The following is a 15,812-nucleotide window of genomic DNA, read 5'->3' on the forward strand; positions in this document are numbered from 1 at the left end:
GCGATATCAAATTCATTATGATTAAGCTAAAAACCAAGAATAGGTTGTCAAATTTTGTTCGATGCTGCAAACTCTAAGAGGTAACCTATGAAATTTACTAGAATACAAAGGCCAACTGATTATGTTTTTCATTAGTTCTCTCCCAAGTTATGTAACTTTGTTGAACTTCAATAAAAAGATTACTCTCAAGTCGCCATAAACTAATTTGTCCAAAAAGAAAACGAAGTATTCTCAAGGATCCATGAGGAGGAAGAAGCCAAACTTAACCATACATCCTCCCAAGTACCAAGACTCTACAGGTCAATAATACATAAAAGTTTTAACCATGCCAGTGGAAAGACCTTCTCCGTTTGGTGCTAAAAGATTTGAAATTTAAGCACACATTTACCGGGTTTGTAGAGTAGTAGCTCTAAGATATCCATATTGGGTTTGCCTTCTAAGTCATCTATTGCTATATCAATTTTTGAACCTTTAATTGTTAGTTTAAAGGCACCATACATTGTAGATCCCTTTGGAGGCCGGCAAGAGGGGAGGGGTGAATTGCCCTACAAAATAAAACTCGAACCTTTCTCGGATTTCAACTATATAATGAACACTTGTAATAAATAAATAAAAGAGACTAAGTAAAGAAAAGTAGACACCAGAGTTTTACTTGGTTTGCAATCAGGGGAATGCTAATCCAAGGAATGTAAGCGCACTATCTGATTCTCCTCTGGTGAGTAGCCTCTTCTGTGCTGAAGACAAATGAAAAGAACATATTTGAAAGCAAGAATTGATTACAAGTTCGTTTTAGAATATGGATCAGCTTTATTTATAGATCGTCGGGTGGCTGAAGGGGTTCGGCCTCGGGATAAATTTTATCTAACGGTCAGCTCGAGATCTTCAATCTGGTCAAAATATTGCCGCGGATTGATCGGGCCTATCAAAGTCAACAAAGTTGACTCTCCAGCTGCTCGCTCCCTCCGTGCTCGTGTCTGTCAGGTCGCTCTGTCTTGGTCCGGTCCCACTGACGCGTTTGGGTGATCTCCTTCCGAATAGGGCTCACCAACCTATGTTCGCCCTCTTCCTTCCTTCGCGTCCTCAGCGTCCCCGCTCTTCTAGTGCCCACCGTACTCTTCCACGGACACCTCATCCCACGACGTCAGCAAGGCCTGCTTCTCCTCCTCCGTCGCCTTCTCGTCCCACGTCTTCCGCTCGACTTTCTGTGTTCCTAAGCTCCTGCACACTTAGACACAAGGGTTAAACAAACGCAGGACCTAACTTAGCTTGTTTGATCACATCAAAATACCTTGGGGTTCCAACAATCTCCCCCTTTTTGATGTGAGCAACCCAAGTTAAGTTAGGGTAACCATATGCAATAAAAATGATTTATATTCCAATAAGTCCAAATATTTTTCAATTGAAAAGTTATAGTACCTTCCCCTAGACTTAACATACTTCTCCCCCTTTGATCACATAAAAATTGGGGTTATAAATAAGTCTAAGGTAAATTCAAACAAGACTTTGAGTGTAAAATATTTAAAAATGTCTAAGTAAAGACACTCTTCAGAATTTTTCTTTCGAGAAAAATTTAAGTAAAACATTTTCAGATAAAAATAGTCATAAGTGTTAAAAAAAATTTTAAGTTTGAAACTTATCTCAACATTCCCAAAAAAAAATTTTCTAAAAAAAATTCTAAGTGAATATTCATAAGAAACAATTCTAAGTATTTTTTTTTTAAATGATAAGGCAATATTATATAAAAAAAACTCTAAGTTAACTTTTATAAAAAATCTAAGTCAATTTTCATAAAAATTTCTAAGATAATAAAAAATTTCTAAGTTAAGTTAAAATTTTTTTTTCTTTTTAAATATTTTCTAACACAAATTGAATAACTCTTTTAAAGCATTAAGTAATTTAAATTAATGTTTTTTCAGTTAGTCAATTAAACTTTTCATTTCGATACTTGGCTTCCAGGTCGTGGCGAGGCACTAGGCCTTCTTGGTTATTGGAGCAACAATCACTTCCTTAGACAAAGTCTCATAAAGAAATTAGTTGTTTAATTTCCTTGCTGAAAATGCTAAGTCTAATTTTAATTTTAAATTAAATAGGTTTTTGGAACCCAATAGAGGTTCCTACCTACAGGATTAACCAAGTATTTCCTAGGTATATAGATTTTTGATATATTTCTAATTTGACTTTGATGAAATCTATAATACCAATTTAAACATTTATAATTTCTAAAAGTAGAAATATTTGAACCATTAGATTTTTTCAATCTTTCTATTTCTTCTTTTAGTTTTTCATTTTCAATTTTCAATTTTTCAAAATCCTCTATAAGACATGATTTTGCCAAAATTCTCTTTGTTTCTAAAATTTCATTTTCTAATTTGGCATTTTTATTTTCTAATTTATACATGGATTTAGTCATAGCTTTGATACCAAAGTAAAGTTCAGGGGTAAGAGGCATACCTCACTTACCATATCGGACTTGAAGTCTCCCCCTGCTTCGCTACTTCCATCCGAGGTCGCTCCCCTTCATCGATGTTGGGTTCTAATGTACTTTGTCCTTCGTGGCTTGCCATCAGTAATCCCGCATATTCTTGAGCTTCGATTCAGATGAAGAAGTGTCATCCCAAGTTACTTTTAGGTTGTGTTTCTTGGGTGTCTTCATTTTGACCTTCTTGAGTTATCGGGTCTTCCCTTAGGTGTCCCTCCTTCTAACACTGATAGCACCGTACCTTTCTTCTACCTTTTGATTCTTTTTATTCTGCATTTTAAATTTATTAGATCTAAAAACTTTTAAAGTTTCTTACCATGTATGCTTCTTGATCGTCTTGAGTCCGACTAGTTCATCCTTGTTGGTTGCGTTCAAGCCATAGTCTGGGTTGTGTCCTTTGATATCTCTGCATATCTAGTTTGTGTAATTCAATGTAGAAAACAACTCTTCTAAAGTACTTACCTCCGGTCTTTTGAGATGTAGTAAGCATCGACGATTGATGTCCACTCAGGAGTTCTTGGAAACGGTTTGAGTGCATATAGTGAGTTTGTTACCGTTTCACCAAGGTTTTCGAGACCGAACTAGTTCTTTTACCTTTGCATGTAGATGGCCTACTTTCTCACCTTTGTCGACGGATATTCATCGCTTGTTGCGGAGGATGTCCTTCTAGCGAGCTTTGCGGACGTGCCTTCATGGAGTTCAAGAACTTCTCCCAAAGTTCTTTAGCGGATAAATAGTTTCCGACGCGGTTGACCTCTTGAGGCGGTAACACGCTCAACAGGTGATGTTCCGCATGACTGTTTGCTTCAACTCATTCCGCTCCTTCTTTGTCCAATCGCTCTCTTCTTTTCTTTTCCATCTTTATCTATTGGAGCTACAAAACCATATTTCATAATAAACCGAATTTCAAAATATGTTTTTAGGAATACTCGTTTCCATTACGAAGTTTCCCTCGAATTTTGGTGGAACAATGCTTGGTCCGACCATCTTTGTTGCTTCGATTGGTTAGTCCTCCTGAAGCACCTAGCTCGATACCACTTGTTGGTCCCTTTGGAGGCCGGCAAGGGGTGAATTGCCCTACAAAATAAAACTCGAACCTTTCTCGGTTTCAACTATATAATGAACACTTGTAATAAATAAATAAAGAGACTAAGTAAAGAAAAGCAGACACGTAGTTTTACTTGGTTTGCAATCGGGATTGCTAATCCAAGGAATGTAAAGCACTATCTGATTCTCCTCTGGGAGTAGCCTCTTTGGCTTTGACAACACAAATGAAAAGAACAGATTTGAAAGCACGAAGGAATTGATTACAAGTTCGTTTTTGAATATGGATCAGTACTTTATTTATCGAGGTACTGGTATCGGTTAAGGGGGTGGGCCTGGGATAAATTTTATCCCCACAGTCGCCAAGTGATCCTTCAATCCGGTCAAATATGAACCCGCGCCTGAATTGATCCAGCGCCGGACTGTCAAGTCAACAAAGTTGACTGCTCGAAACGTCTGCTCGCCCTGGCGCCTGGCTTTGGTCCGGGTTTGTTCGCTCTCCGCTAGTTTGGGTGATCTCGACCTTAATAGGGCTCACTCGAACCCATGTTCCGCTTCTCTCGAAAGCGACCTTCCTTCCGGTTTCTCCTCGTCCTCGCGCGTCACAAGACGCTCTTTCGGCCCACCCGTGTACTCTTAGCGGACACCTCATCCCAGTGCGAAGCCCTTTCCCTTTCCGCGCCTCTCGCTCTTCAGCTCGCTCGACTTCCTGTGTTCATAAGATCCTGCACACTTAGACACAAGGATTAAACAAACGTAGGACCTAACTTAGCTTGTTTGATCACATCAAAACACCTTGGGGTTCCAACACCCTTAACGTTCAAGACACATAGATCTAACACTTGCATGCATTATTCATTGAGTTGAAATTTTGCCTTCTAATATTGTTAAATACTTCTATCTTGTTTTCATGTTAAACTTGGTATTTAATCCTTCCCCATTCTACATTAGCATTGCTTAAGTTTGTTGTGGAAATTCCATCTCATGCACTAACCCATATCAACTGAGGATATTTGGGTTATCAATGTATGGATAATTGAGAGCAATTATCAGGTCGAAATAGTTTCTTAGTAACAATGGATGCTATAAGTTCTCACAAAACAATTTGACATAAGATTCAAGAATGATGTGAATAAACAAGTAACTACTGTATAAAATTCTACAAATCCAAAGCCAACTAAAGAATAATTGAAAAGACCTGCTATAAAAATTTGAAACAATTTCAATTGGCATCTTGAGGTGATCAAACTCAAAAATGTCTTCCAAGTAGCCAAGTTAAATATGAGTGCCACGCGATGTTGACAATTATTAGTTTGTAACCCTTCCCACTTTTCTCTTTCCAATCTAATATTACTTATATCCTACTCAAGATTATTATTACTTCTCATCATTTGCTGTTGTACTTTGATAGATTTATGTTAATGCAACAATTCTTACATGATGCTTTCATAAAAAATAAAAGCTGAAAAAAGAGGACTCTATTCCATTACAGCAAAAATCTGTAAAATACCTAAAATATAATGCAGAAAATGATAGGTTGAATGACACATTCAAAAACTTCAGTGGCAAAGGAAACTCACAACAAATGGTACCAGAGAAAACAACAAAAGGAATCCATAACAAAATAGGATAACATTTTCATGTTTAACATCACCAAAAAAGCAATCAACTAGACCATGCCACTAAACAATGCTCACCTGGTTTAACAAAATCGGAAAGGCCAAAATCAATCAACTTCATCTGAGCATTTTCATCTCTAGTGGTGAAAAGAAAATTCTGTTGTTAAATACAAGGAAGAAATATTAACAGCGCTGAAAAATATATGTTGAAAAAGAAATGAACAGCAGAATACCCTAAGTTGCTCCTATAAAATAAGAGATCTAAAGTAATATCATGTCTGCATAAATTGAATCAAAGTTCTCTATGATACAAACCTCTGGCTTTAAATCACGATGCACAACACCTTGAAGATGACAAAAGGCGATTACACTCAGTATTTGAATAACTATAGCTTTTGCATCCTCCTCTGAGTACCTTCCACCTCTTGAGAACACAAGGGAAAAAAAGCAATCAAAAGTTATTAATTTTCAAATTCAAATAATCAAATAGATATAAATTATGGCCAATAAAATCACTTTTTTACCTGGATAAAATTCTTTCTAATAATTCTCCACCTTCACATAATCTGGAAAAGAGAAAAACATATTGTTGAGTTCCAAATTAACAGAAGTACTACATAATTTTTTTTTAAAAAAATTGTTGCCCATCATCTTAGAAGTGTTCATTTTAAAATTTGTATGGAAAAGTATTATCATTTTTCCTTAGTGCAGGATACAAAGTGGAAAGCAAAGAGGCATATTAGTAGGATACTACATGCAAAAAGTTTTGGATATATCAACTCTATCTTGTGACATGGAACAAATATCATATGTAGAAACGTTGTTACTCATTGTTAAGTTAACTAGAGTTAATTAAGACATACTCCATGACTACGTAGACGTTAAGTGCATCCTCACATGCATCATAAAATTTGACAAGATTATTATGGTTGGACAAGACTTTGAGGATTTACTTGAAAATATATTACAAATTATATTTTGGCATTTTTGGTTTAAATTTTTTTTTCAAAAAAAAAACAAGAACCAAATATAATTAAACTATCAAACTCATCAAACCAAAGCAAGACATAGAAACCAAAATTTAAATCATGTTCTTTTCGATTTTCTACATGGAACCAAATAATGGAGGCCTCAGATAAAATGACCAACATCATTCTACAAGCCACTGCTACTAGATCAATACACTATGACAGTATGAATAAACTTGATATTCATCTAGTTAATAAATGGGAATCAGGAGGCACAAAATGTCAAAGTTGTAACATGTGTAAGAAACAAGAAACTCAAAGAACAGGACATACAATGAGGCATAACAAAATGATTCAGGTCAAGGAGTCTACCTGCTTTGACTTCATCAAAGGAAGTCAAATGAAGAGCATTAAATATAAGGTGGGGCGGAGGGTAGATAGGGACGCTGTCGCGCATCTCCATCTCCACAAACCTGCACAGGTTCTACGCGTAGGGTTTCTGAAGCTCGCCGGGGAGAGCCTCCAGCCATGTCTCCTCGACCAAGAGCTCTCCCAGCTTCACATAGGGATCGGAATGAGTACCTTTCCTTGTCGTGATCCTTTCCGAACAGATACTGAGGTTCCGCTTCCATTGGGAATGGGATCGGCCGACGTCGACCCTCTTCGCCTGCTCCGACGTGAGTGCGGAGGGGTGTTCACCGGCGGCGAGAGGAGGGGCGTGGAGGGTGGAGAGGGGGGATTTGAGGGTCATGGATTCCGGGGAGAGGGAGATCGGGCGGAGACGCTTCGGCGAGCGGAGGAGCTCGCCTAGGGCTTTGGAGGAGGAAGCCATGGCTTCGGGATTGAAAGTTGGAAGACCGGGTAAATAATTGGGTATATTTATCATGCATTTCCTAAACCCATAGCGGGAGTATCTTTAGGGTTCCCAGGACACAACACCCCATTTTAATCCAGCATGGAGAGCTCAAAGGCCTTCTTCAGAAGGCCTCTCCGGTGCTCGTAAAAGGTCACCTGCCGGCTGGCCAGTTTCTCTATCCTCCTCATCTGCGTCTTCCCCCTCACCATGTCGACCGATTAGTCGATAACACACCCGGAGGCAGCGCCGAATCCTACCGTGAGCAGCAAAATCAGCAAGCAAGGAGCTCTGATCAGTCCTGGCCACACGAGGATCGACAAGGAGGGATCAAATCAGAAGAAGGAGATGAGGAATCGAGATTACCAGATATGGGATCGAGTAAGAGTGGAGGAGGGCCACTTCTAGCGACTCGGCGATGACTCCAATCCACACAGGCAGCCTCTTCTTACCCAAAGGAGGAGATGGAGGAGATGCGGTGTGGTTGGCTGAAGAAGCAAGGGCATCGTGCATCGATCTAGGAAGGGGAAGAGGGAGATGAGGCTGAGAGAGATGGTGGACGGCGCGATATAGGTTTAGGTTTGGAGGAAATATTGAAGTGTTGCAAATTTGGCTTAAGTATTGGTGGAAAAATTAAATTATTTTATTTTATCATAGACACCGGGTTTTAAAAACCGCTGTTAAAATCGATGTCTATTAATAAAAAAAAGGCGCTCATATACATCAGCTTAAAAAACAGATGTCTATGAGCGAAAATCTGCGCTTATAGACACCAGTTTTTGAAAAAACCGGTGTAAAATACTCAAAGACATCGGTTTTTTGCTTAAAACCGATGTTGTTCCACCGATGTTGTTCCACCGATGTCTATGAGGGTTTTTCTTGTAGTGTTTCAGATTTATGATTCAATTTTGTGTTTCTTTTGTTTTTCGATCTTGTGATTCGATTGTTCTTAATGGTTAAACCTAGGGTTACTGTAAGGAGATTAAATATTGAATTTCGTTGAAAGACTTTGTCTAGGAAGTGGTGGATGATCCCATACCCAAGAAGGCCTAGTGCCTCGCCATGTTTAGCCTGGAAGCCGATATCTAAAATAAATATTTAATCAAATTTGTAACATGGGTGGATTTGGATTAATAATGTTAAGCATCGTTTGCGATCCAAGTCTAATCCTCTAAGAGCAGATAAGTTGAATTTGAAATCAATAATGTTAAGTTCTGTTTGTAATTCCAAATTTCAAGATTCACAGGTTGGATAGTTTTACAACACTAATGAACCCGAGAGTCCATTGGCTATTAGCCTTTGAGTCTTACTTAATTTAATATGACCAAGTCTTAGATGCCAAAGATATATTTGGTTCATCTTCGAAGGTTCCTTTCTCTCATTAGAATTAGAATATGTGTTATAAATTTCCATTTGTTGCTTTATGAGAGTTAATGGATTTAGAGTATACAAATTGCCAACTAATGTACCAGAACAGATAATAACCCTATTTTTCTTGATAATCACTTTGTTATCAAAAGAAACAGCATATCCATCCAAAAATAGTTTTAGAAACTGAAATTAAATTCTTTCTAAAACTTGGTACATAAAGATAATTTCTCAAAATAAAAGTTCTATTCCTATCAAATGATAAGTAGACATCTCCCATTGCAACAGTCGCCACTTTCGTAGCATTGCCCATGTAGACGGTTATCTCTCTTTCATATAGTAGTCGGGTTTCCTGGAACCCCTCCAATAAATTACAAACATGATCAGTGGTTCCGTATCTACACACCAGGTACCGGTAGATAACACCTGTAACACCCGAAAATTCTAAAAAGACCTTTAGAAATATTCTATGATCTTTCTGAAATTTTAGGATATTTTTATAGAATTTTTAGAGTATAGGAGGTAGCAAAAACAAATAAAAACGTAAAATAGCTTAAGCAGGAATCAAACCTGAGACCTATAAGACTCTAAGTATTATGGATAACTCTAGTAACCAAGTGAACCCAGCAGGGTCGTGCTAAAACAAAAGTGAATCAATTATATTTATATTTAAGTTGGGTGAATTAACCACTTAATATAAATAGGAAAATTATTAAGTGGGGAATTGTTTTTAACGCAACTCTTCTCTTCCTAAAACCCTCACACGCCGCCCCTCTTCCTCTCCACCCTCACGGCGCCCAAGACCTAGGAACTTAGGGTTCCATTTCAAGGGCCATAGGAGCACCTCCCGATGATGACTCTAGCACGAGAACGTTCCTCTCCGCAAGAAGGGCACGTAGACGCGAGGAGATCGACAAAGGGATCTTCTCCACCGGAAACCTAGCGTTTGGATTTATAAGAAACTTCGAGCAAGAGGTAAGAAACCCCTCACCTGCAGTATAAGTAGCTCTTCGTACATTTTATGCATTAGTTTAGTCATATGCAGAATTTTAAGTATATAGGGTGTGAATTAGCGCACACCATGTGTTTGCTTTAATGCTTAGTTCAGTAAAATGCCACCATAGGCATTTCAATAGTTAGATAAATGCAGTAGAATCATTTTATAGCACATTTAGTCTTGCTACAGCTTTTATGGGACTACGGTCCAATGGGTGGACTCCCACAGTCGCCTCTAGGTTCAGACAATCTAGTTCTAGGTTCAGATAACCTAGTAAGAGCAAGGTAAAGTATATTAGCTACAAATCAGTATTTTACTTTTCAGTGGCACTGTACAGGACTTCAGTTGTCCTTGGGCTGGGCTCCCATAGTCATCCCAAGGTTTAGATAACCTAGTAACTCTACTAAATTCGGGACTTGCAACCCCGGATCTAGTTAGGGATGCGCGCATAGCAAGTACAGTTGTCGGGCCCATCAGCAGTATGATTGGTATTTTCATCTATTTATGATAAATAGTTTTTCAAAGCTTCACAATTTAGTATGTGATTACAGTTCAGGATTTATATCAGCTTAGTATTGGTTTAGTTAGTTATTGTATCAGTTTAGTTCTATCTTGTTGATACTAGAAGATATTGCTATGGTCAGCTTTTGCTTTCTATGTTTTGTATGCCAGAATGCCATTTTTTAGCATGATTAGCACTTATTTCAAATAGCGTGTTTCCAAAGCATTAATTGCATCGTATGCATGGTTTTGTGAGGTAGATGGTTTCTTACTAAGCGTAAGCTTACAGATACTTCTTTTCCTTATACTGCAGATAAAGGTAAAGGAAAGATGGACTAGTGGAGGCTGGAGGTCAATGCAGTGAAGATGTGTGTGGATGAGGACATGGAATAAAGATCTTGGAGAAACTAGAAAATTAGAAACCTTTAGCATTTTCATATGTTATTACGTTTCCGCACTTCTAGTTATTTTAACGTTTTGAATCATGAAAGACTTGCTTAGGTTGTTAGTGATCAAACTCAAAATGCTAGTTAATTGTCATTAGTATGTTTTCAGCCATGTTAGAATTTATGCAGATGAATTGGGCACGAAACAGTGCCGAAATCAGACTTCTGACACGAAATCAGAAACCCCAATCGATCAGCCGATCGATTGGGGGTCCTTAGTCGATTAGCAGATCGATTGGGGAGCTTGTTTCCGCGAACAGTAAGCTTCTGGATCGATTCGCCGATCGATCCAGTCGCATTCTGTCGCGAACAGAAGGTTAAGGGATCGATCAGCCGATCGATCGAGGAATTAGCTCTCGCAAACAGAGTGCTTTGGAATCGATCACTAGATTGATTGACTAAGTTGAATCGATCAACCGATCAATCCATACATTCTTCCGTGCACAGTAGCACGCTGAATCGATCAGTGGATTGATCAACCAGTCTGGATCGATCAGCCGATCGATCCGAACGAAGTTTCCGTATACAGTAGCAACCGGAGTCGATCCACGGATCGATCCAGTAGCTGTCAATCGATTAAGTTCAATCTGGATCGATTGGGAAGCTGGGTTTCGACCAGGAAACCTTGTAACTCAGCTCCTTGACTATAGGGGATGTAGGATACGCCATGTATACCTTAGAAAGCACCCCTTAGAACCGGCAGAACAAAGAAATTGTATTAGTTAGCGAAAATATTTGAATTAGTTCAGTTTTCCGCACATTAAGAATAGTATAGCAACAGCATAATGTAACCCCCGGCCTTACAGCTTAGCCAGTAGAAGGCGGGGCATTTACAGAGTGGTATCAGAGCAAAGTTCCATACTTCCTCACACACAGATCAGCATTGAACCTACAACTTCCAAGTAAGAACATCTCTCACTTCATTTATGTTTTGTTTGTTTTCATGTTCCTAGATAATTAAAGCATGCTTGTATATGTATGATAGTACCTAACATGATAACAATGGTTATGCAATATGATTCTACTAGTTATGTATGTCCTCTGTGTCTTTAGAAAATGGTACGAGGACGCCCAGCTAGAAAGACACCTCATCGAGCCCCAACGATGAGGCACAGCAAGGCCTCCTTCGGACCTTGTAGAGGTAGTGGCTCGAGAACAACTAGTGCAACGAACAAGAGATAGCCACTTTAAGGGCTAACCAGCAACACTCTGTCACCCCCGAGCCTAACTTAGCAACTAGAGTGATAGAAGTTCCACGGTCCACAACTCATCGCAGAGAGTCTCAGGCCAGAGAGGGCAATGAGGCCTATTTGATCCAAGGCGAAGATCAAGCGGAGAATTTCTCGCACTAGTGAACCATGGGATGCTCAAGTGCGGTTCAAAACACTAGAAAGTACGATGGAGCTCGGAGCGAACGAGAAGGTGAAGTGCACCTCTTCGTGACGAGAGAGACACACGTATGTGGTGGCGAAAATTAAAAGCGCCTGGATCGGATGACATGGTCGACTTAAAGGCAATTCTTGAAGAGTTCTTCCACATGTCAGTCAAAACCGCCCACGAGTTCTGATGAATCAGGGCAACCTTTGGTTGAGGAGGTGAGGAAATTCAACAGATTGACTCGTATCCTGAACTAAGGCGAAGAGAATGAGTCGGTTGATGCTCAAGATGTTAAAGGGAAATATAGCAATGAATGTGGGAGTCCAGGGCACAAACTCATGAAGACTAGTGGCAAAGTGCTTTAACCACCGAGCATTATCGACAACATCAAGCAAGCAAGTCCTCTTAGAGTCGAAGGCAAGGAGGCTTAGGTACTTAGAAACACTTGGGCCACAACTCCACGCTCTATGCGGAAAGAGAACTCCAAGAACAACGAAGGAGTTATCCAAAGGAGGACCGATAATGCATAGCTATCCCAAGTGTTCCACTTGTGAAAAATTTCACCCAGGAGTTTGTCGCAAGGGCACTCGAGGATGTTTGAATGTGGCGGGAAGGGCATATGGCTAAACAATGCCCAAACAAGACCAGTTTCCTCCACCATAGCCAATTCGATGCGAAGTCAAGCTAGCGTTGCATCCGATGCGGGCGCTTTAGATACATTAGGCTAGAAGGCGGAACGCCCGCACCCAGCAATGCGAGGATCTACTCACTCACCGAGAAGACGTGGCGAATGCCTCGAATTCAGGTGATTAGTATTTTATAGCAAAGTGCTGTCTCGGGCAACCCATTCTTATATATCGGGCATTCGTAAAGTTGGCAATACCTCAGGTACTGGATGATTTTAGCCGCTACCTGGAGAGATTATGGCCCAGGGATGTATATAACGACGCTTTTCATGACCGATAGTATTAGATATGGCCGACTCGACATCATCTTGGGAATGGACTTCTCTGAAGGTACAAGAGAGCTTAGAGTTGTAATCCAACCAAGCAGAGTCGCTTGGGTTCATCGGAGAACCAAGAAAGGCCAAGAAGTTTCTCCGGCTATGAAGGCACGAAACTACTAGATTCGGATGTATGGGATTCTTAGCACATGTAAGAAGGACCAAGAACAAGGACCGAAAGCTAGAAGAGGTCCGAGTATGTGACTACAGTGGCTTTCCCGAGGAGGGCCTAGCACAGGTGGAGATAGAATTTGAGATAGAGCTCATTCCGGTTAGAAATCCCATCTCAAGCACCCTATCATGGCTCGCCGAGACCGAAAGAACTTCTGAGCAACTGGCGCCGACAAGGGCTTCATACGCCTAGTCACCGCCATTGGGAGCCTGTATTGTTCGTGAAGAAGAAGGACGGAGCATGCGCTGTGTATAGATTACGGGCACTAAACCAAGTCAAGAACAGTATCCTCTTCCTAGAATAGATGACTTGTTTGATCGACTAAAGGAGCATCGGTGTTCTTAAAATAGACCGCAGATCGGGATATCACCAAGTGAAGGTTAAAGAAGGTGATATACCCAAGACGGCTTTCACGACCAGATACGGATATTATGAGTTCGTAGTCATGCCCTTTGGTGTGACGAATGCTCCAACTACTTTCATGGACCTCATGAACAGGGTATTCACAGAATACTTAGATAAGTTTGTTATCGTGTTCATCGATGATATTCTTATCTATTCCAGAACTCAGGAAGAACAACGTAGCACCTAAAATAGTATTAGACCCTTGACGAATCAATAGCTAAGTTCACGAAATGTGAATTTCGGCTCGATCAGTAGCCTTTTGGGTCACATCATCTCCAAAGATGGTATCATGGTAGACCCGGTAGAGATAGAAGTCGAGTGATCGGAAGACAAGAACGCCGGTGAAATCGGAAGCTTTTTGGGACTAGTTATTACGAAAAGTTCAGAGGATTTCTCCAAAATAGCCTCCCACTATTCTCTCACTAGGAAGAAAGCGAAAATTTGGATGAGGACCGTGAGAATAGTTTTATGGAACTTAAAAGAAAACTGACCAGTGCACCCATTCGACTCTACCAGAAAACACAAACAGTTTTGATATTTATAGCGATGCCTCTAAGTTGGGACTAGGAGCGCTCTGATGCAAGAAGGTGAGGTGATCGCCACGCCTCGGACAACTCAAAGACTAGAGGAACTATCCTACTCATGATCTTAAGTTTGCAGCGGTAGTGTTCGCCTCAAAATTTGGAGACTACTTGTATGGAGCTCAGAGTGTATACAGATCATTAGAGTTTGAAGTATTTCACTCCGATAGGATCTGAATATACGTGGATGGCTCGAATCGGTCAAGGACTACGATATAGACATCATCTACCATCCGAAAAGCCAATAAGGTGGCGTATGCAGTGAAGTCGATGCTACCTTACTATCACGCTCATATCCCTCGGAAGGAGATTACAGTTTTGGTCTCGAACTTATGGACACCTCTGACTTTAGAGAATCCTTGGTGATGAACTGTGAGGATAAGATTCAAAAATCAAGCAAGGTTAGCAATCGAAAAAGTTGAGAGTTGAGGATCTCTATAGTGGGGTATTATATTTTGGTGGCAGACTTTGTGTTCCGGATCGGGAGGAACTCAAGAGAAAGATTTTAGATGAGGCTCATGGGACTCCCTGCATCCTGGCTCCACCAAGATGTACCAAGACCTAAAGAAACGCTTTTGGTGGCCTGATGAAAAGAGACATCGCTAGATATGTCGTTCGACTTATCGTCATTGGGTCAGTAACACGAGAGAGTGAGGAGTTGCGCAACCCATCTCAAATTTCAGAGTGGAAGTGAGAGGATATTTCTATGGATTTCAGGTAGACTAGAACCACAAATGGTTTTGATGCCATCGGGTAATAGTAGATGACTAAATTAACCCACTTAGCTATCAAGATATCCTACTCTATGGAGCCTAAGCTCGGTTGTATCTCGAGATTGTCAGTGCATGGAGTCCGGACCATTATTTGACAGGGAGGTCAATTCATCACACTCTGGGTGTATACGATACATTGGGCACCAAGTTAAAATTTAGCTCAGCCTTCCATCCTCAGACAGATGGTCAGACGGAGCGAGTGAATCAAGTACTCGAAGATATGCTCCGAGCATGTTCCCTAGACATCAAGGGAAGTTGGTGCAAATATCTGAGTTTAGCATAATTTACATACAACAACAGCTATCAGACCACTATCGGTATGGCACCCTACGAGGCTCTCTATGGGTGGAGGTATAGATCTCCAATATGCTGGTATGAGAGTGGTGAACAGAAGGAACTAGAACTTCAGACAAATCTAGTAGAAGACACCATGACTAGTCTTCCAGGGATAGAGATAGCTCGAGCCACAGAAAAGCTACATACTATACAGAAAAACCCCTAGAGTTTTCGGTTAGGATGTGATTCGTTTCTGAGTGGCTCCCATGAAGGGAGTAATGCGTTTTGGGAAGAAGGGCAAACTAAGTCCCAAATATGTGGGACCATACCTTATCACCAGAAGAGTTGGCAAGGAAGCATATGAGCTAGAGCTACCTCAGGAGATGGCAACTATCCATAATGTATTTCATGTCTCTATGCTTAAGAAGCATATCCCAGATGCCACACAGGTGATTGAGCCCCAGTCGGTACAAGTTCGCGAAGACCTCAGCTATGACAGTTGGCCTATTCAGATAATAGACTGAGCAGTTAAGAAATTGCGGAACAAGGAAGTACCATTAGTAAAAGTTATTTGGCAAAGTCACATAGCAGAAGAGGCAACTTGGGAGACAGAAGCCAGTAAGAGACAGAAGTACCCAGAGTTATTCTAAGTTCGAGGATGAACTTTTTATAAGGTATGGGGGATTGTAACGCCCGAAAATTCTCAAAAGACTTTTAGAAATATTCTATGATTTTTCTAGAATTTTAGGATATTTTTATAGAATTTTTAGAGTAGAGGAGGTAGCAAAAACAAATAGAAACGTAAAATAGCTTAAGCAGGAATCGAACCCGAGACCTATAAGACTCTAAGTCTTAAGAATAACTCTAGTAACCAAGCGAACCCAGCAGGGCCGTGCTGAAAGAAAAGGGAATAAATTATATTTATATTTAAGTTGGGTGAATTAACCACT

At 40.2% G+C, this 15,812-nt stretch overlaps 2 protein-coding genes across 2 annotated transcripts; both read right to left on the reverse strand.

Annotated features, from left to right (window-relative positions):
• Nucleotides 1-5,161: 5,161 nt before the first annotated feature.
• LOC122001405 (CDPK-related protein kinase-like) lies at nucleotides 5,162-6,074 on the reverse strand. The gene is made up of 4 exons (XM_042556126.1): nucleotides 6,006-6,074; nucleotides 5,667-5,708; nucleotides 5,458-5,566; nucleotides 5,162-5,299 (listed from the first exon to the last, which is right to left on the reverse strand). Exons 1-4 carry the CDS (start codon nucleotides 6,008-6,010, stop codon nucleotides 5,189-5,191), a joined length of 267 nt encoding a protein of 88 aa, XP_042412060.1. The 5' UTR covers nucleotides 6,011-6,074; the 3' UTR covers nucleotides 5,162-5,188.
• Nucleotides 6,075-6,594: 520 nt separating this feature from the next.
• On the reverse strand, nucleotides 6,595-6,942 carry LOC121997005 (uracil-DNA glycosylase, mitochondrial-like). Its single transcript, XM_042551214.1, has one exon. The coding sequence runs from the start codon at nucleotides 6,940-6,942 to the stop codon at nucleotides 6,595-6,597; it is 348 nt and encodes a 115-aa protein (XP_042407148.1).
• Nucleotides 6,943-15,812: the final 8,870 nt, after the last annotated feature.

Source organism: Zingiber officinale, chromosome 1A (genome assembly GCF_018446385.1).
Source record: "Zingiber officinale cultivar Zhangliang chromosome 1A, Zo_v1.1, whole genome shotgun sequence".
Classification (NCBI taxonomy): Eukaryota; Viridiplantae; Streptophyta; class Magnoliopsida; order Zingiberales; family Zingiberaceae; genus Zingiber; species Zingiber officinale.

What these genes read in the sequence shown, in the direction of transcription:
- LOC122001405 (XM_042556126.1), bottom strand. An exon ending in TTAGAAAGAATTTTATCCAG is followed by an intron (nt 5,567 to 5,666) that starts GTAAAAAAGTGA and finishes TGTGTTCTCAAG; the next exon opens with AGGTGGAAGGTACTCAGAGG. An exon ending in ATCGTGATTTAAAGCCAGAG is followed by an intron (nt 5,300 to 5,457) that starts GTTTGTATCATA and finishes ATTTAACAACAG; the next exon opens with AATTTTCTTTTCACCACTAG.
- LOC121997005 (XM_042551214.1), bottom strand. Translation starts at nt 6,942, where the DNA reads ATGGCTTCCTCCTCCAAAGCCCTAGGCGAGCTCCTCCGCTCGCCGAAG.